The sequence below is a fragment of the Lutra lutra genome, chromosome 1, assembly GCF_902655055.1.
Source record: "Lutra lutra chromosome 1, mLutLut1.2, whole genome shotgun sequence".
Lineage (NCBI taxonomy): Eukaryota > Metazoa > Chordata > Mammalia > Carnivora > Mustelidae > Lutra > Lutra lutra.
The window spans coordinates 9,019,668-9,044,427 of record NC_062278.1 but is presented as its reverse complement, the minus strand read 5'-3'; the positions used below and the strand labels follow the sequence as shown (position 1 = coordinate 9,044,427).

Here is a 24,760-nt window from a genome sequence, read left to right as displayed (position 1 = left end):
ATATTTTAAGTGGATTATCCCATTCTGTGTGTTTTTGAGACATCAAATGGAGCCAGTGATTCTGTCCAAACCAACTTCTCTGTGATACATTTTTCTAGGTTGACACAGGTGTATTAAACCCACACATAGTATCAGCTTTAGGCCTGGCCTTTGGGCTTCTCCCTCACCTACTGAACTTCATCAAAGAGTGTGACAGACCAAGATCCTGAACAGTGATGTAGTGTGGAGATGAAACCGGTGATAATGACGATCCTGACAAAGGTTTCCTTGTTATTGCAAGTCAACCACAAAGTGGGCACAGCATCAAATACAGAACCACACAGGACTCTGTCCAGATGGGGTGGTGGAGAGTCTAGTTTACAGAAAAGACGGAGTTAGAGGATCACCAGGATTTGCATACGGAAACTCAAAATGTGTTTGCCCAGCCAATCTCTCTAACAGGTGGGCCAGCCTGAGCCAGAGAATGTCACGTCTGATTTATAACCCCTTCTTTATTATCAGAAGGAGTAAGGATTAAAGTTCTGGTTCAAATTAAATCTGAGATGCTCTGATTAGTGTGTTATTATGCGAGGAACAGGCTCTGTTTATATGTCTTGAATAGATAAGCACAGCCTAGGAGACTTTTAAGAGTGACAACTTGACCCACGGAAACAGATTTCATGTGGGAATGAACTTTCGAATCTTAATGCTGTACATTTACTGTCAATCCTGATTACACATGTAGTGGCTTTTTTTTTTAGGGTTTATGATACTTGAATCTGTCAAAATTAATTTAAATGAGCTTTCCACACACCTGGAGGTCTTTAGCGATAGGTGACAAATACAAGGCATGCATTTTATTTTATTTAATGTATCAGGACAAAGTTACACATAGTGCTTTTGACATGAATAGACTGTTTCTCTCTTTCAGTCGGGAGTATAAGTGGTTCTTTCATTATTAGATGCAGTGTGGAGTGTGGCTAGGGTTTGAGGAACTTAAAACATAAAAACCCACCTCACCTCTTTGGCAGCTGTTTTTGTAAAAATAGAGTTTCTCATATCTCCATCAGGAAATCAGCTTCATGAAATGAATTTTTTCCTAGTAAATGCTCCATCCTTTAGCTTTCCTGTGCTTCTACTTTAAGACCACTGCTAAAATTGACCATCAGAAGATTCACATCTGGTGCACTTGGCATATGTCCAATGCAGATGGAATCAGAATCAGAAGCCTGGGCAGGCCAGGGACTGGCCCAGCATCCCAAACCATGAAAATATTCTTGGTGATTTGTGGGCAGTGATAGATCCCCTTGGGAATCTGATACAAACTTTAAACCCTTTTCCAGAAACATATACACAAAATGTCGTGTACAGCTTCGAAATGTCTGTGGACCTCCCATTCCCACCTCCTAAGTCTTTCACGGCGGCCTAGCTTTTAGGAGACCCAGACTAGATCTGAAAATTCCTTAAGGGGCTGTCAAGGGTTAAATGGTCAGAGGCCTGTAGAGAAATTACTACCTCCACCAACAGGTGCCGCTGCTTTGATTGGCTGGGAGCCCCAGCTGGTGCAATCAGGATGCACAGGTGAACTCTGCACAGGTGACTCCAGTCCTTCAAGGTGCCTCTGGCCCTGCAGCTGTCAGGCCAGATTGGGTGGGTCTGAACTGTCTAGGTCCGGAGGCTCCTGACGACGGCAGAATGGGGTTAGGGTTTATCTGGAAATATCAATGCTCTTGTCTCCTTTCTGAGCCAGAACCCACATAATGAAACTCATTCCACGAATTAATTCCCTTGCCTCTGATGCCAAGGGCCAGAAGGGTGCGGCCTCTGGGGGCGGGGGCGACTTAACCAGGTCCCCGGGACCTCCTAGGGTCCCAGCGTGTATAGAAGGATTCATTTCACCTCCTCCCCGAGGGTTTGGGTGTGGTTCCAGTGAAAAGAATGGGGTGAGTCGGATGCCATCGGCCCCACTTTTCTTGGGCCCCACGGTTCCCGCCTGTAACTCCAAAGCCCCTCTTGGAACACGGTGATAAACGGACTGCTGTCCCCTTCCGTTTGGGTGTGTCGGGGGAGCCCCAGGTGAGAGACGGAGCCAGCCCGCCCACCTACGCAGGCCTTCCCGGGAGCAGCCCCGCTGCGAGGGCGGTAGTTTGCTCCAGCAGCTGAGAGCGACGCCCACCGCCCGGAAGCTGTGGAGGACTCGGGATTAGAGCCCCAAGCCCCAAGCCCCAAAGCTGTCGTCCAGAGCCCGCCCCGCGCTCTCTGGAGTACCGCCTCCTGGTCCCGCCCCCTGGGTCAAAGGCCCACCTCCTGGTCCTGCCCCCGCGCCGAGGGTTCTCCCTTGATCCCGCCCCCGCGCGCCGAGGGCCCGCCCCTTCCCCGCCCCGCGCGCCGAGGGCCCGCCCTGACCCCGCCCCGTCCGGCCCTGCCCCGCCCCCCACGCCGAGGGCCCTCCTCATGATCCCGCCCCTCAGCCTGGGGCCGCGGCCGCTGGGGCTCGGGCGCGGCGCTTCCTACCCGGTGCCGGTTCCCGGCTGAGACGCTGCGGCCGCTCGCCCTACCTGCCACGGCCCGGCCGGTTCCTCCGCGCCGCACGTGGGCGCGCCCGCCGACAAGGGACGCTGCTGTCGCGGGTAAGCCGGACCCGCGCCCTCGGCCGCTGGGCGAACCAGGGCAGCTGGGGCGTCTCCTCCCGCGGGCCCGGGAGCGACGAGGCGGCCTGGGCGTCCTCCCCAGGGTGCGCAGGGTTCGAGCGGAGCTGTGGGGGCGGTCCCGGGGCGAGGGGGGCTCCCCGACCGCGGCCCGGGCCCGCGGCTTGCACTGCTGCAGTGCGGGGACGGCCCCGGCGAGGCCGCGCGTGGGTGTGGGCTCCGGCCCGGGACCCCCGAGGGGCAGCCCGGGGGCAGGGCGGGGTCCCCTCGGACCCCAGCGGCAAAGGAAGTGCGGCCAAGGCCTCGCCAGCCCCGCGCGGCCTCCAGTCCGGCAGGTGGAGGTCAGGTGGGTCACCGCCCGCCCTCCCCTCACCTCCGCCGGCAGACGACGGCAAGCCGCGCCTTTGTTTGCTTGCGCTGTCCTGGTCCCGGCGGGGGTCTCGGACCGAAACCTTTGTAAACCGAGGGCTTTCCTGTTAAGGGAAGACCCTAGAGTCTCCCAGCCTGTCCCCAGGAGAAGGGACAGGAGCCGCAGTGCGCGCGCTCTCCCGGTCCGGGAGTCTGCAGGATCGCCGGCTGCCGGGTGGATGGACCTTTAGCAACTCGTAGGGCGGCTGCGGATGGAGACTGTTACCCGCAGGTGTTTCCCTAACCTGGGACAGTCGCTCGGTATTTGGAGAAACCTCTGCAGGGTTTTTTGGTAAGGCGATGGAGGCCTTCCCCTCCCCCCCCCCCCCCAAGCCTGCTCTCGTTAGTGTCTTAAAATGTTTCCACTGCAATTTAATTACCACTCTGAAAGACCAAATTCAAAATAATGTGCCCCAGAGTTGATTAAACCAATGGCAGAAGAGTTTCCGTGCTTTTGGCTATGTCATTATCTAATGTTCTTGCTCGTGAGAGGGCGGCTGTCTGTGATTTTTCACTCTGTTTTCATCTAATTCACGTGTTCCTTCATATAAACATCTTTACAATCGACTTCCTTCTGATCTGGCAGTTGATTTTTCGCCCAAGCTTGTTTTTCTAAGAAATGGAATTCGAAGAACGGATGAGATGGAAGATTTCTTGCTGGCATTTTCCATTTTAAGGCGGGTATATCTGCTCAAATATACTGGAGCAGATACGATTACTCCTTTGTGTATGGAATTGTTGGTAGGCAGTGGAACTCTTATCCGTTCTGCTGAGCTGAGTCTCTCACAGGAAGGGTATTCAGGATAGGTTGCAAGAGCGTTTTCGGAAGAGCTGTTTAGCGGCTGAACTGTTCATTTTACCTGTAGCATAATATAGTAAATAAAGGCTTTGTGCCATGTGCTAACCTGAGCTAGATTCCCAGCTCTGCTGGTTGATTTTTGAGGGCCCTGGGCAATTTTGGGAGCGGGGGGACTGATTCCCAATATACCCCTCTTGAGCAGCCTCAAGGTAATACCCATGTCATAAGAGTCTTGTGTGTTGCATAAGATAAATGCATGTATAATGTTGGATTTACGAAGCCCACCCGGAAGACTTGCCTAGTAGTATAGTATTGAACGCCCCATATTTTGAAATAAAGGAGCTTGCTTGAATTATTACTTTTAAACTTCTCATCTGTGCTTTTAGTCAAACAAATAGTACTTTCTTCGGGTAGCCAACCATAACATTGAACTGCTCCAGTTACCTGCTCTGACCTGGCCAACACCTTCCTTGCCATGCAGTGGTGCCCTTTTGCCACCCCAGCTCCTAATTACAAACTACGGCAGATGAAGCCTCTCTCTCTTGTTTTTTGTTTTTTAAGATTTATTTATTTATTTGAGAGAGAGAGAAAGAGAGCACATGCAAGCAAGAGAGCTGCAGAGGTAGAGGGAGATCCGCTGAGCTGGGAGTCCCTTATGGGGCTCAAGCCCAGACCCCGGGATCATGACCTGGGGCAAAGGCAGATGCCCCACCAGCTGAGCCACCCAGGTGCCCCAAGGCTCTCTTCCTACCAACTAGCCGCCCAGACTTTGAGTCTGAGCACTCCTCTGCTGGTAGTTGGGCTTCCTCTGTCTTTTTTCCTTTTGCCAGTGTGAACTCAGGACACTTTCTGTCAATGTGTGTGTCACCTGAAATTGAAATTATGTGTTTAGGTATTTCCTCTCGTATTATGATGAACAATGAAAGTGGAACCCTGTGTTTGTTTTTTTTCCCCATGTTTCTTTGCCCAGTGCTTAGATATGACGAAGACTGTGCATGGAGTTTTGCAATGGTTCAGAGATGTTGTAAATTATGGACTATTTGGATGTAGTAACATCTTACAGGGAAAATAAATTGACATCTTTCATTGCCATTCTCTAATATTTTTAAAAGGTGGGAAGGTTAAGAGTGCCTGGGTGGCTCAGTTGGTTAAGCGACCAACTCTTGATTTTGGCTCAGGTCATGATCTCAGGGTTGTGGGATGGAGCCCTGAGTCGGGCTCCGCGCTCAGTGCAGAGTCTGCTGGAGAATTCTCTCCTTCTCCCTCTGCCCCTCCTCCTGCTTGCACACATGCTTTCTCTGTCTCTCTCTAAAAATAAATAAATCTTTTTTAAAAAAGTATAAAGGCTATTATTTCAGAAAAAGAGGCCTTCCCAGAACCAGTGGGTAGTCTTATTGTGTACGATCATATACATAGTACAGTATATTTTTCCAGAGAGCCGCAGCATGTGCAAAGGCTCTGTGATAGGCTGAATCAGTTTTAGGGCAAGGGGAATGCCTCGAAGGGAAAAGTAGCTGGAGCCTTGTAGGCCACGGGGTGGGGAAGTTTGGATTATTGTAAGCGTAATGGGAAGAGTTCAAACATGGTGGGGATGTGCTGTGATTTATGTTTTAAGAGTCTTCTTGGACTGCTCTGTGAAAATGCATTGGAGAGGGGCGAGAGTGAAGGAGAACCAACAGAAGTGTCCGCAATCCTGTAGGGGAAGCTTGCACAGTAATGTGGAGGAGGTGGAGAGCAATTGAGTCCACAGGTGTTTTAGAAGAAGAGAAGCAGGACTTGGGTTGAGTGAGGCAGGGGAAGAGAAGAAAGAGTCCTGGGTGATGTCAAATGTCCCAAGAATGGTGGGGCTACTTTCTGAGGAAAGGAAGACTGGAGAAGGAGCACTGAGCAGGTAGAATCAAGACTATAGGGTTTTTTAAAAAACAACTTCACTGAGGTGTAATTTTTTTAAAAAGATTTTTATTCATTAGGGAGAGAGAGGGAGCATGAGCCAGAGTGGGGGAGGGGCAGAGGGAGAGGGAGAACCCGACTCTCTGCTGAGCAGGGAGTCTAACATTGGGCTCCATCCCAGGACCCTGAGATCATGACTCTAGCTGAAGGTAGACGCTTAACTGACTGAGCCCCCCAGGTGCCCCCTGAGGTGTAATTTATAGACCATAAGTCTATATATTGATTTCAATGTACAATTAAGTGATTTTTAGTCTATTTACGGAGTTGTGCAACCATTGCCATAATTCAGCTTTAGCACCTTACCATTACCCCAGGAAGGTTCCTGTGCCCATTTGCAGTTCTTCCTTGTTACTCCTCCCTTCCCTAGGCGACTGCTTATCTACTAGCCGTCTCTACAGATTCACCTGTTCTGGACATGTCATGTGGATGGAATCATACAGTGTGGCCTCTTGTGTGGCTTCTTCCACTATGTTATGTATTACCCAGGTTCACCCTTACTGTAGCATACATCAGTATTTTGGTCCTTGTATGGCTAGACCTTATTTTGTTGACGAAAGTTTGGGATGTACTAAGTTTGAGACACCTATGCCACATCTGGGCAAATGAGTCAAGTAGGTATTTGCTTGAATCTGGACCTCAGAGGGGGAGATTTGGGCAGGCATTATAAATCGTGGGTCATTAGCAGAAAGATGGTATCTGTGAGTTGTAGGAATGGGGAGATGACCAAGGATAGAAAGAGGACAAAACTTGGTGCCAGGTAATAGCCATATTTGGAAACAGGATAGAGGAGGATTAGCAGAGGAGAAGGAACAGAGGAGAGGTGGAAACCAGCACAGGGCTGGCAGGGCCTGGGGAGGGTATGGGCTGAAAGGAGGCAGTTTTGGGAAGGAGGGAATGGTCTACTGCACAGTCCTAGGTAAAAAGTCCATTGACACTGGAAACTTGAAATTTGTGGTGGCCTCGGGCAGATCGGAATGGGCCCAGAATGACCAGAAAGTGAAGTAGCAGATACCATGGGATTCTTAGAAATTCACCATGGCCAATAAATGAAAGATTCAATAAATGAAAGATTCATTGTACCTACAGTTCAGTTTCTTTCGTCTATGATGTTTGCCATTTTGCCTGATGACATGCAACTTGGTTAGCCAACTACAGCATTCTCCATGTGTTTAATGATATCATGTTGCTCTGTATTTTATTGTCTTTTCAGACTATGTACTAGTGAAATATTAGCCTCGTATGTCAATCAGGATTGTGTTTGGTTGTGAGTAGCAGAAAACTTGATTGCACGGTGACTTAGATCAGCTCTTCTGTGCAGAAAACATCAAGTTCAGGGTTGACATGGTGCCGCCTTAAAGTCATCTGTGGCCTCAGCCGCTCTGTCTTTCCCCTTATCCACAAAAGTCACACACCACGGTTGGCTGTTTCCTCTTGCTTGCCACACGTGGCTTCACCTCCAACATCAAACCTTTGTTCCAGGCAGAAAGATGGGCAGGAGTAATGGGCAAGAGGCCCAGGTTAGAGGAGTCTACCTCCTTTCAAACCGCTTTCCTGGAGGCCCCACCACCAGCTTCTACTGACCTCTTGTTGCCTAGAGCTGTGTGTGGCCACCCAGCTGCAAGGGAGGTGGGGAGCTGTTAGCACTACCTTGAGCAAAATTCGGGTTCCCTTAGTATGGAAAAGGGACAAGGAATTTCAGGGTAGATGCCTGCCACGCTTTGAGTAGATCTTAATCAGATGACGACTAAAGAAGGAGGGCAAATCAGAGCCCGAATGCATCCCTTTTGAGAAAATGCCTAAGTATGGAACTTGGTGCCAGACCAAGGGAACCGTTGAACATTTCCATATCTTGTGGACTATTTCACAGTCGTTATTGTTTGAATAAACTAGTAGGTTGACCCACAGATTTTTTGTTGTTGTTAATGAAGGAATAAAAACAAAGCTTGACATAAGCATGCACTCGTATTGCGTCCATTGTCACATGTAAATGACAGATATTTTCATGAAGTCAAATGAGTGCATCATTCCGTGCTGTTCTTTGTTTCCTTTTGTCACATTGGAGATAAAAAGAGGAAATGGTTGCTGTTGGCGCCGGGATGAGACCATATCGGTCTTAGGCTTTATAATAGCTGCACTGGTTTATACATAATGAATGCATCTAGCCACAGGGAAAAAACAAAAGAATCCGTCAAAGAATATACAAGGGCAAGAAGAATGAAGTGGTGATTGCTTTGGCCTTGACGTCACCACCCCATGTCCAGGCTCTACACATGGAGGAGGCATGAAACTGTCAGCCCAGTGGCTGGTTGGCGGGGATTTGCGGGGGATTGGAGCTTAGTTACTGAACAGGCACCTGGTGGATTTCTGGCAACACTGATGTCAGACACTGCATTCTTACATCCTTATTTTTTAAACTTCTTTCTTCCCTATCAGATTTTCTTCTAGAATATTCCCAATCCTCTAACATAGTCTAGTTGCAAAGGATTAGATCACTAAAGAGGTTGCTCTGATTACTAGCACTGACCTGCTTTGCCTTAGCTTTTATGAATGCCCCACTGTAGGAAGGGCCACCTGCATTCGGAATTACCAGCAGGCAACAATATTTAGTGAGCGGCTTTGTACTTTTCACTCCAGAATTAATTTGGTCAGTTAAGAGGAATCCTGGCATTTTTGCTGCTTTTCTGCTTTGTTCATTTGTCTCCATAAGAATCCAAGAGGACCGGAACTGTTTATCTTTTATCTACCACAGTGCCGGGCCCAGGAGCCTTGCTAAATATTTGAGTTGCATCGCTGAGTGTGTTTGTGCACAGGAGTGTTTGTGGACACGTGTCCTCTGTAGCTCTGGGCTGGGAAGGCTCTGTGTCCTTGAGTAGCTCCCTCATTTCTTTCTTGATTCGCTTTTAGATACTTTCTCCGCTGTGAGAATGTAAGATGGATCCAGAAGAGCAGGAACTCCTGAATGATTACAGATACAGAAATTACGCTTCGGTGATTGAAAAGGCTTTAAGAAATTTCGAGTCCTCAAGTGAATGGGCGGATCTCATATCTTCGCTGGGCAAGCTCAACAAGGTATGTGGGGTGTAGAATATGTAGATCGCCTGGAGGCGGGGACACAGCTGTCTTTATTATCTTTTTTTTTTTTTTTTAAGATTTTATTTATTTATTTGACAGACAGAGATCACAAGTAGGCAGAGCAGCAGGCAAAGAGAGAAAGGAGGAGGCAGGCTCCCCGCTGAGCAGAAAGCCCGACGCGGGGCTCGATCCCAGGACCCTGAGATCACGACCTGAGCCGAAGGCAGAGGCTTTAACCCACTGAGCCACCCAGGCGCCCCTGTCTTTATTATCTCAAGGAATTCTTTTTATTATTACATGACATGCTGATTATAACAATTAGAAAATGCTGATAAGAATATCTACCTGTAATTCTGTAATTCCAGTTGCCTGCTGTTAACCTGGTCAGTATATTTACCTCTTTCCAGCTTTTTTTTTTTTTTTCTGGGCATAGAATTATACTGTAGATGGAATAGCTGAACGGTGTTTTTCTCCACTATATTTACGTCTAAATAAGATAAACTTTAAAATGGATCAATTAGTCAGCTTTGCGCAGTGGCAGTATCGTAGCCAATGAGGTTTATCCGAGGCGCGATTATTGCTAATTGAAAATTGACCAATTAGTTATTCAAAGATGAATTATATTTTTATTTATTTATTTTTTTAAGATTTTATTTCAGAGAGAGAAAGTGGAGGGAGGTGCAGAGACAGAGGGAGAGAGAGAATCCCAAGCAGACTCCCCCATGGAGCTTGGAGCCCAACGCAGGGCTCGATCCCAGGACCCTGAGATCATGACCTGAGTCAAAACCAAGAGATGCTGAACCACCCAGGTGCCCCAAAGATGAATTATCTTTCATGTACTTCTTAGTACTTAGGACTTTTTTTTTTTTGCCATCTTTATTTTTTTTTTTTAATTTTATTTTTTATAAACATATAATATATTTTTATCCCCAGGGGTACAGGTCTGTGAATCGCCAGGTTTACACACTTCACAGCACTCACCATAGCACATACCCACCCCAATGTAGTACTTAGGACTTTTATGACTTTTTCTTCTTTGGTCTACTTTTTTGGCCATTTGACTGCTGATCGGTAACTCATGGAAGACCAAGGGGTGACCTAAATATTGAAATCTGTCCAGAAATTGTGAGCATGTTTGGATGAGGAGAAAAGAGTCTGGTCTAGGAAGACCAAAACTGGTCCCGTGCATGCTTGACCTGGTGTTCTGTAGATGGGACCACTGAATGTTCCCATCCTGCCCAGGAGGACGACCTAGTAATGCCCAGTGCTTCTACTGTAGGTAGAAGAGGTTTGGGCTTGAAGACACTGTTCCTGGGCTCCGTTGCTGCCTGGCCGGGGCTCCTGCCTAGAATATCTGACTTTGGAACCGCAGTGCCATGTGGGACTTGGGAGATGCACATACCTCCTCTTCAGATCTCTACTCATGAGGTTACACACACTGGGGTCTTCTAATGAAGAGAAAAAATTTCTCCATTTATTTCCTCGGGGAATGCGGGGAGGGCATGAGGAAGGCTGGCAGTTATGATGGGTAGTGGCCGGGAAGCTGTGTGGTCTCTCACAAGTGTATTTACCACATGCGAGTGTCACGGCTGGCCTGCCTGGGATAGACGGAGGTGGGGAAGCAGCTTTTAGGTAAGAGCTTGAGACTCCTTTGTATGTAGAGCTCAGGAATTTGCAAGCTGAAGAGAGCCGTCGCATCTTGCATGAAGGTGGATCTCTTTTTTAGGGGAAAGGGAGAAGTGCTGAAATGGGATTCAGGCATATTCAAGTTCTTCTGGGTGTTTCAGTATTTCATTTAGTACTTGACTCTCCTGGCATCTAAAAATAGCATGCTTACTTTGGGAGGGGGTGTGTTCATTATTTTTGTTGTTGAGGTAAAATCCCACAAAACCTAGAACTTGTCATTTAACCATTTCCGAGTGTACGGTCACGTGGCTTTTACTGCATTCGCAGTGTGGTGCGACCGTCCCCACCACCTAGTTCCAGAACGTTTTCACCAACCCAAAAGGAAACCCTCCCATCTCCCCCTGCCCAGGCCCTTGCAACCACGGATCGACTTTCTGTGTCCGGACGTTTCATATACATACACACGTACAGTATCCTTCCGTGTCTGGCTTCTTTCACTTAGAGTGTTTCCTGGTTCTTCCATGTTGTAGCGTGTGTCAGTGTTCCATCAGTGTTTACAGCTGAATAATACTCCATTATGTGGATTCGCCACATTTTATTTATCCAGTCATCTGTTGACGGACATCTGGGTTTCTGCCTTCTGGCTGGTTGTGACTAGTGCTGCTGTGAACATTTGTGTACAAGTTTGCGTACACCTGTCTACACTGCTTTGGGGGTATAGACCTAGAAGTGGAATTACAGAGTCACATGGTAATTCTATGTTTAGCTGCTTGAGGAACCGGCAGCCTGCTTTCTCAGAGGCTCCGCTGCTTCTCATGCCACCAGCAATGAACGAGAATTTCCATTTCTTCATAGCCTCACTAACGCTTCACAATTTTTTTTTTATCTTCATGATAGCTGTCATGATGCTGTCTCATTGTGGTTCTGATTTACATTTCCCTAGTGACTTATAATTTGGCTATCTTTTCATGGGCTTATTGGCCATCTGTGTATCTTCTTTGGAGAATTTCTATTCAAATACTTTGCCCATTTTTTAAACTGGGCTGTTTGTCTTTTTGTTGTTGATTTGTAAGAGTTCTCTACATATTCTGGTTACTAGGCCCTTATTGGATATATGGTTTGCAAATTTTTGTTTCCCATTCTTAGGTTGTCTTTTTACCTTTTTGATGGCGCCCTTTATGCAAAAGTTTTAAATTTCTGTTTCTGTTTCTTTTTCTTTTTTTTTTTTCTTTAAGTAGGTTCCACACCCAGCGTGGAGCCCAATACGGGGCTTGAACTCATGATCCTGAGATCAAGACCTGAGCTGAGATAAAAGATGCTTAACTGGCTGAGCCACCCAGGCTCCAAAGAAGTTTTTAATTTTAATGGAGTCCCAAGCTACCTACTTTTTCTTCTGTTGCTTGTGCTTTTGGTGTCCTATCTAAGAAACCATTGCCAAATGCAAGATCATGAAGATTTGCCCCTATATTTTCTTCAGAGAGTTTTATAGTCTTCGCTCCTACATTCAGGCATTTGAACCATTTTGAGCTAATATGTATGCATGGTGTGAAGTGAGGCTCTGAGTGTAACCTTTTGCAGGAAATCCAGTTGTCCCAGCACAACCTGTTGGAGAGCCTGCTCTTCCCAACGGCCTTGGAACCCTTGTTGAAAATCAGTTGGCCATAAGTAGATGGCTTTATTTCTGGACTTCTGTTTCTTTTCCATTGACCTATCTATCTATCCTTAGGCCAGCCCCACACATTTTGATTATTGTAGCTTCGTAATAAGTTTTGAAATGGGAAATCACTTTGTTGTTCCAACTTTATTGTGCTGGATTGTTGTGGCTATTCTGGGTGCCTTGAAATTCCGTATGCATTTTAGGATCCGCTTGTCAGTTTCTCCCAACAAGCCAGGTGGGATTTTCATAGGGATTGCAGTGACTCTGTGGATCACTTGGGAGAGTATTGCCATGTGAACAATATTGTCTTCCAAGTCCATGAACACTGGACATCTTCGATTTATTTAGGAACATACACATTTTGAGCTAGCTAAAATAATAAACTTGGTCAGTGCAATTCTCAAGCCATGAGGTATTCTATTAAACAAGCCCACTTTCAATATGCCTGAAAAACTTCCTAAAATGTTTAATCATTTTAACCCACCTTTTAAAATGCAGGTTATCGGGCACCTGGGTGGCTCAGTCATTAAGCTTCTGCCTTCAGCTCAGGTCATGATCCCAGGGTCCTGGGATGGAGCCCTGCATTGAGCTCCTTCCTCAGAGGGAAGCCTGTTTCTCCCTCTCCCACTTGCCCTGCTTGTGTTCCCTCTCTCTCTCTCTGTCTCTGTCAAATAATAAATAAAATCTTTTTAAAAAATGCTGGTTATCAAGTACAGATGAACTCTTCTTGGAGGAGCTTTAAAAGCATTAGCTATTCGTGCATTCAGTAGCTGTGTGAGTCCCTACAATGTGCTAGTACTGTCCTAGGCATCGGGGCACAGAAGAGAGCAAAACCAACAAGCCCCTGCCCACATGGGGACCAGGGGAAAGCTGGAAGATAAACAAAATATACAGGATGGTAGATAGCAGTGAAGGAAGGGGATGGTGAGTGTTGAGGATGCATACAAAGTGGATCTTTATGGGAGACTTGCTGAGAAGGTACCCTTTGACCGAGTGGAGGGGATCTGGTATGTCTGAGGCCAGTGAGGTCACAAAGCAAGCAAGGGATGGGGAGAGTATAGGACACAAGGCCATAGAGATAACGGGTGGAGAGGGCATCCAATCTCATAGGTCCTGTAAAACTGGAGTCTGACAGTGGCCCCTGAGTCAGGGGCTGGGGGGTACCCTGGAGAGCAGCTGAGCCGGCAGCATGGCCTTAGTACGCTAGAGCAGGTTCCAGCTTCTCTGTAGGGGGTAGAGAATGGGTGGGGTCAGGCAAGGCAGAAACAGGGAGACCATTTAGGAGTTGTTGCGGTAACATAGGTGGGCCAGTGGAGAAGGGCTTGGATTTTGAATATACTTTGAAGATATAACAATTTGTTCATGGATTGGACTTGGGATACAAGAGAAAAAGAGGAGGCAAGTGGGGCTCACAGGTCTTCTCCCAGAAGCCACAAGATGCAATGGGGAGGAAGCCCAGGGAGAGCCCTGCTCCATGGAGGGGGCAGGGAGACCAGAGGTTCACTTTGGGACAGGCTAGTTTGAGGTGTCTGGTCGATGTCCCCATCTGATGTCTGTAGGCAGCTGGTTATGAGTGATATTGAATAAAAGTTTAAAAAGACAACTTTTTATTACAGTTGATACCCAGTTCTGTGTAATGGTACTACTATGTTTTCTGTGCTGGAGCTTCCTGTTTTCTGTTTCTATGTATGATTAAGTGATGAATAAAAAAATTCGCAAGACATCAGTGGGATGAGGTGACACTGTCCATCTTTGCCTCAGCCCTGCCTATGACAGCTGACATTGCTAGAGAGCATACCATGTGCTAAGGACTCGATGTGCATTATTTTATAATATAACGTATCTGGAGATTGGTCTCAGACTGAGCAACTTCTGCAAGATGAGAGCCAGCAAGTGCAGAGAGAGCTCAAAGCCTGGCTGCAAGCCCATGTCTGGAGCTTTCTTCATGTCACTGTCTGCCTGGCTCACATATGGGGGCAGGGATGCACCTTTCTGATGTCAGGGGCACTGTCTTCATTGTCCACATGAAGCAGGTGCAGTGAATTACTAAAACTCATTTTACCGATGAAGGTTTACCAATGACTTGCCCGATGTCTCATGGCTACTGAGTGGTTGTTCTGGGTTGAATTGTGTCTTTCAAAAAAAATATGTTTTGTTTTGTTTTTTTAAAGATTTTATTTATTTATTTGACAGATCACGAGTAGGCTCAGTAGCAGGCAGAGAGAGGGGGGCAGCAGACTCCTGCTGAGCAGAGATCCAGATCCAGGGCTCGATCCCAGGACCCTGAGGTCATGACCTAAGCCGAAGGCAGACAGACGCTTAACCCACTAAGCCACCCAGGTGCCCCCCACCAGTATGTTGATGTCCTAACCCCCAGTGTCTCAGAGTGTCACCTTATTTAGAGATTGGGTCTTTACAGAGCTCATCGAGTTAAAGTGAAGTCGTCAGGGTGGGTCGTGCTGCACTCTAACTGGAGTCCTTCCGAAAGGGGGCAATCTGGACACAGACACAGACATGCATAGAGGGACAACACCATGTGAAGATGAAGGCAGAGACCTGGCCGATGTGATTATAAGGCTAGGAACACGAGAGATTGCCAGCACACTGCCAGAAGTAAGAAGAGCAGTCTGGAGTGAATTCCCCCTTGAGTCCTCAGAAGGAACCAACCAGCTGACTCCTTGATCTCGGACTTCTGGCCTCCAGAACTGAGAGACAACCCGTTTCTGTTGTTTACACTGTCCAGCATGTGGTGCCATGTTACCACAGCCTGGCAGACTGATCCAGTGGTGAGACCAAGACATATTGAACACCTAGGGGCTGGGGATGTGACACTGAACACAACGTTCATAAGGCTTTGTTGGCAGAAGACAGACAATTAATATGTGACATCGGGTGCAGAACACTGAGGAAGAATAAAGCGGGCCAGGGAAATAGGGTAGGGAGGAAGAAGGTGGAGTTTAGTTCAGACAGAGATGGCTCTGATAACGTGACATTTGAGATTTGAGCAGAAGCCTGGATGAGTGAGCGGGCTGGCAGGGAGACCATCTGGGGCATGGGCCTGTGTCCAAGGTACAGTAGGGGGCGGGTGTGGCTGGGCTGGAGGGGTGATAGGAGAGGAGGGAGGAGAGGGAGCCAGGGCAGGTCACAGGCTCCTGTTCTGCAAGGGAGGAGGAGCCATTGAGCAAGGTGCCGGCGGCCTCCCTGCCGGAAGCATCCCTCTGGCTGATGCGTGGCAGTGAGCCTGCTGCGGTGGCAGTGGACAGCTTGTGTAGCCAGATCAGAGGTACTGGGGCAGAGGATTTGGGAAGGTGCTGGGTGGAGCGAGCCCCGTGTCAGTGTCAGCAGTTACTTCACTCCTGGGAGACTCACAACTTCTGTGTTCGGGGAACCCGATGAGAGTTGATGTGAATAAGGAGGTTAAGGCCTCGGCAATGGTCAGATTTCTTAGACTCCTACATGTACACAGAAATTCAAGTGAGTAAATTAGTGACGAATTAGTAAAAGATCTTTATACTGCAAATAGAAACAATACTGTAGGTTAATAATAAGGTTAGGTCAAGATGCTTTTTAATTAAGGTAGGTGGTTGTTGGCTATAAAACATTAACCGTAGACAGAACAGAAGGCTCATCTAGCTCAACTCTTGGCAAGTGAGAAAACTGAGCTCCAAGAGGTCTTGGTTTGTCAGACTATCTATGAGTTCTAATTATATCAGTTTTTAAACTTCTGGTATCTTCTTCAGAATTTTATGTATTGGAGAAAAGTTTACTTTTTATGGGTTTCAGGTATAGCAACATGAATAGGGTAATTTTTTTTTTAAGATTTTTTTTAAATTTTATTTTTTATTTTGACAGAGATCACAAGTAGGCAGAGAGGCAGGCAGGGCAGGGGCAGGGTGGAATGTAGGCTCCCTGCCTAGCAGAGAACCCAATGCGGGGCTCAATCCCAGGACCCTGAGATCATGACCCAAGCCAAAGGCAGAAGCTTAACCCACTGAGCCACCCAGGCGCCCCTGAATGGGGTAATTTTTGCTTAATTGCTTATCCGAGACTTCAAGCCATCATCTTCTGCTGATTATTTTTAGATAAATTTTGATTAACAAATACATGTTGAGTCCTGTTGAACTCAACCACTTGCCAAGCCTGGGTTAAAACTTTGATTATGGAAACAGAGGATGGTAGAAATGAATAAGCTCTGTGCATTTAAAAACCTTATCTTTGGGGCGCCTGGGTGGCTTAGTCAGTTAAGCATCTGCCTTCAGCTCAGGTCATGATCCAAGCATCCTGAGATCGACCCCCCCAGGGGCTCTCTGCTCAGCGGAGAGCCTGCTTCTCCCTCTGCTCCTCCCATCTGCCTGTGCTCCTGTGCTCTTTCTCAAATAAATAAATAAAATCTTTAAAAACAAAAAAACAAGGAGCGCCTGGGTGGCTCAGTGGGTTAAGCCTCTGCCTTCGGCTCAGGTCATGATCCCAGGGTCCTGGATCGAGTCCTGCATCAGGCTCTCTGCTCAGCAGGGAGGCTGCTTCCTCCTCTCTCTGCCTGCCTCTCTGCCTACTTGTGATCTCTGCCTGTCACATAAATAAATAAAATCTTTTAAATAAAAATCTTAAAAAAAAATAAAAGGGCGCCTGGGTGGCTCAGTGGGTTAAGCCTCTGCCTTCGGCTCAGGTCATGATCCCAGGGTCCTGAGATCAAGCCCCACATCCGGCTCTCCGCTCAGCAGGGAGCCTGCTTCCTCCTCTCTCTCTGCCTGCCTCTCTGCCTACTTGTGATCTCTGTCTGTCAAATAAATAAAATCTTTAAAAAAATAAAAAATAAAAAAAACAAAAAACCAAAACCTTATCTTTAAAACTCCTCTTTATTTTTATTTTTTTAAAAGATTTTATTTATTATTATTTGACAGACAGAGATCACAAGCAGCTAGAGAGGCAGGCGGGGGGCGGGGGGGGGGGGGCGGCGAGAAGCAAGCTCCCTGCTGAGCAGAGAGCCCGATGCGGGGCTCCATCCCAGGACCCCGAGATCATGACCTGAGCCAAAGGCAGAAGCTTAACCCACTGAGCCACCCAGGCGCCCCTGAAACTCCTTTTTAAAAAAATTCATAATGGGGGGCGCCTGGGTGGCTCAGTGGGTTGAGCCGCTGCCTTTGGCTCAGGTCATGATCCCAGGTCCTGGGTTCGAGCCCCGCATCGGGCTTTCTGCTCAGCAGGGAGCCTGCTTCCTCCTCTCTCTCTGCCTGCCTCTCTGCTTACTTGTGATTTCTCTCTGTCAAATAAATAAATAAAATCTTAAAAAAAAAATTCATAATGGTCTTAAAAGAATCACCTTTTTTGGCTGCTGCTTTTTAGCACCCTGCTGTTTCACAAAGTGACGAAAGCAGGTGACATGAATAGCAAGAGAAATAGGAGGTTCTGGGTATTGTTAGTTTCAGCTTCTCAAGTCTTAGCACTTAAGGACACCACCTCCTTGTTAACACAGAGCCTTCTTGTGGCATTTCAGAGTTAGCGCTGTGTTATTTCCGGAAGAACAGGCTGGAGATAGGAGACCAGGTGAACTGTTCTGGTCTACAGCTTCCGCTTCAGGACCCTTCTACCTGAAAAGTTGATGAGTCTGAGCTGGATCCTGATGTTTACCCTAGCCCTAATCAGCTACTTTTCTCTATTAGATAGTATTCAGATAAAGCCTCTTTAATCTGAGGTCTGTATTATTTGGCTACGCTGTCAGCAAAATCCCACACACTGGGCGACTTAACAGAAATTAACTTCCACACAGTTCCGGAGGTTGGAAGTCCCAGATTAAGGTCCCGGCAGATTCTTCTGAGGCCTCTCACCTTACCTTGTAGGTGGCCACCTTCTCCCTTTGTCCTCACATGGTCTCCACTGTGCATGGCTGTGGCTTAATCTCCTCTTGAAAGGACTTCAGTCATATTGGACATCACCTATCACCTAGACTGTGACATTTTACCTTCATTGCCTTTCCAAAGGCCGGGTCTCCAAATACGGTCACGTTGTAATAAGGTACTAGGGGTGAGGGTTTCAACACAGGAATTTGGGGGACACGATTTAGCCTGTAACAGGGTCTGACAATGAAGTGCAGATTGTCTCTCCATGTACCAGTTTTTTCAAAAAGCTCATTTCTGATGGAATCCCAGATGGTTTTCCATCACACCCCTTATTGAACGGTAGAGCATTACTTCTTTGATCTTGTTCTTACTGCCCTGCAGCATCATGAAGATCTTCAATTCTGGCTTGTGTGGTGATTCGATGTGTGCCAAGAACTTTCTGACTGTCTCGGTCTTTGCGAACTGCCGTAACGGAGTACGCCAGACCAGACACAGAACAGCAGGCCTTCCTCGCTCACAGTTCTGGAGCCTGGGGGTCGAGATCAGGGCACCGGCAGATTCAGGGTCTTTGTGGGCTGCTTCCTGGATCACAGACGGCCATCCTTCCATTATGTCCTCACGTGGCAGAAGGGGCCAGGGAGCACTGCGAGGTCCCTTTTATAAGGGCACTAATCCCAATCCTGAGGGCTTCACCCTCATGACCAGTTATCTCCCGACCCCACTTCCCAGTTCCAACGTACTGCAGGACATAGACATTCAGCCCGTAACACCGATGATTCGTGTCCCATCTGTGACTTCACCTCACAAGGTCTGCACCAGCTTTCTTGCAGGGGCTTTGTTGTGGGGCATCTTTTGTGGGGGAGGGTGTTGTCCTTCCAGGTGGCCTTTCCCATGTGCCTCTCTATGTCCTCCTCCCCAACCTCTTCCTCTTTCTATTGAGATGCGGTTAATTTTACTTATTCATTGAGATGTAGTTTTGGTTTTTAATTTTTTTTTATTTTTTTATTTTTTTTTTTTAAAGATTTTATTTATTTATTTGTCATAGAGAGAGAAGCGAGAGTGAGCACAGGCAGACAGAGTGGCAGGCAGAGGCAGAGGGAGAAGCAGGCTCCCCGCCAAGCAAGGAGCCCGATGTGGGACTCGATCCCAGGACGCCGGGATCATGACCTGAGCCGAAGGCAGCTGCCTAACCAACTGAGCCACCCAGGCATCCCAGTTTTGGTTTTTTTAAAGATTTTATTTATTTTATTTAATAGAGATCCCAAGTAGGCAGAGAGAGAGAGGAGGAAGCAGGGTCCTTGCCGAGCAGAGAGCCGGATGTGGGGCTCGATCCCAGGACCCTGAGATCGTGACCTGAGCCGATGGCAGAGGCTTTAACCCACTGAGCCTCCCAGGTGCCCCGAGATGTAGTTTAAATCACCGCTCCTGATCCCCTGGACCAGACTCCCTCTAGTCGGTGACGTGGGGCAGGACCTGAGTCCCTCTCAGCCTTCTTGTTTTCAAATTGTGGCTCTGAGTCTCTGTGACGCCTGGTTCCTTCTTGTCACCTCACTGTGAGGGGCCGCCTGTGAGAGTGTGGTACCTCAGTTCGGGGCAGTTGTTTTAGTCGTTTTCCAGCCATCTGCTGCTACCTGTGGCAGTGACCCTGAGGGTAGAAGCGGTCAGGTTAGTGTGATGTTAGGGTCATTCTGGAAAGATGTGGCCTGAATGCCTTCTGGGAAGAGACCAGATTGGAAGGTTGTCTGTGGCAATTACTGATTCTTCATGTGTCAGCAAAGTAGAACTGGTTCTTTGCAGGACAGTGGTAAGCACCAGGCCCATTTGCTTCTGGCAGTGTGCTGACATTCTTGGCACCGGGAGTTAGCAGACGTAGCTAATAGAATGTCAGGTGCAACTCCCCATCCTACTGTGGCAGGGACCGTCAAGTCCTTTGCTGCTGTTCTGTCCTCCTCCTTTTGGTAGGTGATGTGTTAGGGCTCAGGGGGCATTATTGCTTCTTGCCCTGTCCCATGTTCTCTGGAGGGAGCTCAGAATGGGCAAGGGTGTTGCTGATTCGGGCTTGTGGGAGCTGCCTCACTCTGAGCCACTCAAACATGTCCACGTAAGGCTGACATGGTCCTTTGAAAGAACATTTCTCTGCTGAAATCCGGAGACTGGTATGCTTTCAGTAATTTATAGTGAGGGTAATGTATATATTTTACATGTGAACAGAGGACATTTTTGCTGAACTTTGAGATCTGCTGGCGAGGTGGAAATAGTCCAGATTTGGGCAGGTGAGTTGTTCTACTTGGAATCTAATGGCAAAAGCTCATCTTGGGGAAGAAAAAGCTCGTCTAGCAGAATCGAGTTTATGGGTAATGAAAGAGCTTGTTGTCTGCTTACGTTTTATCTATTCTGTCCAGAAGTTATGAAATTAGAAATTTCACGTCAGGCCATGCTAAGGAAGGTGCTATGGACTGAATTATGTCTCCCCCAACCCTACCAAACTTGTATGTTAGAGGTCTAAGCCTCAGTGTGCCTATATCTGGAGATACATCTTCAGGAAGTAACTAAGATTGAAGGAGGTCATTCATTAGGGTGGGGCCCTAACCCAATAGATTGATGGCCTTATAAAAAAGAGGGAGAGATGTCTCTCCTCCATGTTTTTACACCGCAAGAAGGTGGCTGTCCACAAACCAGGCAGAGAACGGAGTTAGTTAGCATCTTGATCTTGGATTTCTAGCCTCCCGAGCTGTAAGAAATAAATTCTGATGTCTGAGCCACCTAGTCTGGGACATTTTGTTACAACCGCTCCAGCAAACTAATACAGAAGGAATTAAGTTAAACTTCGCTATTTTTCAAAAAAGGACAGCTGATTGAATGTGAACACCTGTATTCAAGCTTGTATGTGAGCCAAATATAGGCATTCCGATTTACTTATCTTTTTAAAATTTTGTTTATTTATTTATTTAAACATATAATATGTTATTTGCTTCAGGGGTGCAGGTCTGAATCATCAGTCTTAACACAATTCATAGCACTCACCACAGCACATACCCTCCCCAATATCCATCACCCAGCTACCCCATTTATCTTTTTTAAATGGTCTTTTCATTTTTTTTAAACAGCTTTGCTGACATGCAGTAAACTACATATACTTAAAGTGTATAATTTGATGAGTTTTGACATTTGTATATACCTGTGAAACCAACACCCGTCGAAGATAATGGGCATGTATCTGTCCCCCGCAAAAGTTACCTCCCCTCCCTCTCTGCCCCCATCTCCAGGCGGCCGCTGATCTGCTAGTTTGCATTTTCTAAAATTTTATATAAACAGAAGCATACGGTATCTACCCTTTACTTCCTGGTCTGGCATCTGTCCCTCGGCAGCACCAGTCAGAGAGTCAGCCAGGCCGTTGTGTAGATGGATAGTTCATTCCTTTTTACTGCTGAGTAGGAAGCCATGGATGTATACCATTTATTTGTCCATTTTCCTATTAATGGACATTTTGGGTTGCTTCCAGTAGATAGATAAATACTTCTTAAAAAACTGGCAAATCGTTTTCCAAAGTGGTTGTGTCATTTTATACCCCTCCAGCAGGGTACGGGAACTCTAGTTACCCCATATCCATGCCTACACTCGTCATGGGCAGTCTCTATTTTAACCATTTCAGTGCAAGCGTAGTAGTAGCTCCTTGTGGCTTTTGCATTTCCCATTTAAATGACTGCAGATTAGAGGGGTGCTTGGGTGGCTCAGTGGGTTAAGCATCAGCCTTTGGCTCAGGTCACGATCCCAGAGTCCTGGGATCGAGCCCCCCATTGGGCTCCCTGCTCAGCGGGGATCCTGCTTCTCCCTCTCCCTTTTCGACTCTCTGTACATTCTGTATATGTATTTTGCTGCTGTCAATGGGTTTATTTCCCACTCTGTTTGAACTTATTGATGTGGACAAAACGATTAATTTATAGAGTCTGGAAACTAGCCATCTTTGTGAATTTATTTCTAAGTTTTTTCTCAGCTGATGGTTTTGAGTTCTGTGGCTAGACAAGCATAGGTATCATGAATCAATACTGAATTTGTGTGGGGGTTTTTTTCCTGATATTTTGCTAGCATTTTATGGAATGGCATTAAATAGTGATACTTGCAGTGTATTAATTACAGTAAAGTCAGCTGCTATAACAAAGCCGTCCACAAAGTCAGGGCCACCAATAAGGTAGAAGTTGCTCGCTCCTCTGTCAGTTCAGCCTGGTGTTCCAGATTGGGCAGCTCTCTTCCCCATGGTTATTCTGGAGACTCAAGCCTGGGACTCTGCCATTTTTAACACATGGCTTCCAGAGTTGCTCTGTTCGCTGCCGTTCTGTTCCACGAGAAGCGAGGAGAGCATATAGGAGCGTGCATAGATCTTAATGGCACACATTTCCTCTAGGTATGTCTTCAAGGGAGAAGAATATTCTGTGGCGGAGGAGCCAGGGCCCAGCCCCCACCTCTGCCACAGGGGTGGGGATCGTGATTCGGGTGGACGTTGCAGTCCCTACCCCCACGTGGTGTGTGCTGATTTTGATCTCGTGATTATCTCAGCCCCGCAGGCCCATGGGATTGCTGTCCCCTGAGACATCGGTTTAGTCTTTATTTACTAACTTGAACAACGTCTTACCTTTATACGGCCGGAAAGTATGCCATTTCAATACCTGATCGGTCTGTAGATTGTTGAATTTTCTCAAAGCCACACGTTTATGCCTTAACGTTTTATTCACATGCTTTTGGTGATGATGATACTCAAACTGATTCTCCCAGCACCTGAGATGGGCCTTGGAAGTAAATCTGCTGGAAGGTATGATAATGCAGATGTTGTGGGATGAGAGAAGGCAAGAGCTCTCAGGGTCACGTTCAGGCTCACCACTTACTTCTGAGGTTGAGATGCACGTGCTGCTTGTCTACCCCACTGTTCACCCTCTGCCTTCTCAGTTTTGTCTTAGGGATCGGGTGGGAAAGCACCGCACGGGGGAGCGTCCATCTCCCAGCCTCAGCAGTAAGTTATTGTTCTCAGACTTCCCAGGAATTCTGTTTTCCTTGGCAGGGATTGACTCAGACATGGGCATGTGACCTTCCCTGACCTATGAGATGTGGCCAGCTAACTTCTGGAAAGGAAACGAACAAACACTTGACTTTTTTGTTCCTCTCTTTAATCGTGGGAGCATGTAATGCCTGATGTGCAGCAGACGTCTGAGGCCACAGCAGGAAAAGGCCGAGGAGAAGTCAGCTCACCACGAGGAGCATGGAAGCACACAAAGGCTTGTCCTTTTAGGATGTCACTGAGCCCTTGAATCAGCGAAATACAGGACTATGCCCCCCCACACCAGTTGCTTGGCCTCGGCACTGTTGACCTTTAGTGACGGGGCAGGGAGTGCTGTCCTGTGCCTTCTAGGATGTTCATCAGCCTCTTGGCCTTTGTCTGCTCTATGCCAATAGCATGTCCCACCCCCAGCCCCCACTGTAGTGCCTCCAGACATTGTCCAGTGTCCCCCAGAGGCAGAACTGCCACAGTCTGAGAAGCACTGCTCTAGACTTTGGGTGAGGTGATACATTTCCTCATTTCGATTTGTGTAGCTGGATGTGCTCTGCTTTACCGCCCGATGCTTGGTAACTGAGTCCACAGTGTCGGACCATCCTTAACCCACGGGAACCCGTTTCCTCTGTGGGCAGAAGCAGGCACACTTGTTTCTCAACAGTAAAGGTGTTTGTCCTTAAAAGATGCAGCATGTGCCATGCTGGTCGGCAACCTCGCCATCTGCTTTGGCATGGTTCTGGCTGGAGTTAAGGCACGGACAGAGAAACGGCAAGGATTTTGTCTCCAAGTCCTGGTTTCGTCCTCACTGCATAAGCCCCGTTGTGTTTCTGAGGAGGTAGTGTTCCTTCAATGCCTGCTCTATGCCAGCCGTGTGTTCAGCCTCTTGGTTTTGGGTGCTTCGGGCCGTTTTAGAGCTGTTGGGTTCTGGAGAGCAGAACCCGCTTGGGCCTGAACAGATCTGAGCGAGCCAGGCTTTCCTGCCTCAGTTCCCGGGTACCTCGTCCGCAGCCTTCTTCCTCCCATCATTGTTCTTTAACTGCTGCCTGCTTCTGTCCAGGTAGCTTATTATCTCAGGGCCGGGGAAGCAAAGGGGACCATGGAGGAGGAGAACCACAGGTCAGATTCAGATGAGAGCCAACAGGCAGAGCGGGTTGGAGAGCTGTGTTCCTCCCCTGCCAACCCTGACTCTGAATTACCCTTGCTGCCTGCGTAGGTCCCGTGATCCCAGCTTCCAGTGCGTGCCTGAGGCTCTGTGGGCTGGCAGAACCAGAGCGCTCGGGGAGGGTGTCCCCAAGCTGCACACAGCCCTTCTGGACCCACTTTGCTTCAACACCAAGGATTGGGAAGTGCTGTTCCGGAGATCTCGAGAAACCTGCTCTGGCAGGAGGAGATAACATTTCGTCTCATTTGAGTGTGCCAGTTCTGTTCTTCTGGGTGTGAATTCTAAAGAATATTGAGTTCTACCCATAGAACTTTTGGGACTGGAGCTTGTTTGGGATTTGTAATGAGACTCTTTCCCCAAGATGTTCTTGCGGCTTTTCTGGCTCTGACTTGAACAAGTTGGTTTCCATATAATAGGCTTTTGGTTTGTTTGTTAAATAGATCATTTGTATGTGGGTTAAAATACATTTAAGAAGCAGAAAAGAAGGGGCGCCTGGGTGGCTCAGTGGGTTAAGCCACTGCCTTCGGCTCAGGTCATGATCCCAGGGTCCTGGGATCGAGCCCCGAGTCGGGCTCTCT

At 47.6% G+C, this 24,760-nt stretch overlaps 1 protein-coding gene and 1 non-coding gene across 7 annotated transcripts in view; both read left to right on the top strand.

The window, feature by feature from the left end:
* The first annotated feature begins 2,434 nt into the window (after nucleotides 1–2,434).
* Nucleotides 2,435–24,760, top strand: part of DOP1B (DOP1 leucine zipper like protein B) — a 107,123-nt gene continuing 84,797 nt past the window's right edge. For 4 of the 6 annotated variants that reach the window (XM_047720135.1, XM_047720152.1, XM_047720142.1 and 1 more), the window contains exons 1-2: nucleotides 2,437–2,609; nucleotides 8,689–8,853. In XM_047720135.1, the coding sequence (XP_047576091.1) occupies nucleotides 8,716–8,853 (138 nt within the window). In that variant the 5' untranslated portion in view covers nucleotides 2,437–2,609; nucleotides 8,689–8,715. Of the gene's footprint in view, nucleotides 2,610–8,688; nucleotides 8,854–24,760 lie in introns of all 6 variants that reach the window. The other 2 variants (XR_007125663.1, XM_047720160.1) reach the window with 2 other exon arrangements.
* Nucleotides 9,380–9,525, top strand: LOC125089373 (U4 spliceosomal RNA). Its single transcript, XR_007123929.1, has one exon. It is a non-coding gene; the product is annotated as a U4 spliceosomal RNA (small nuclear RNA).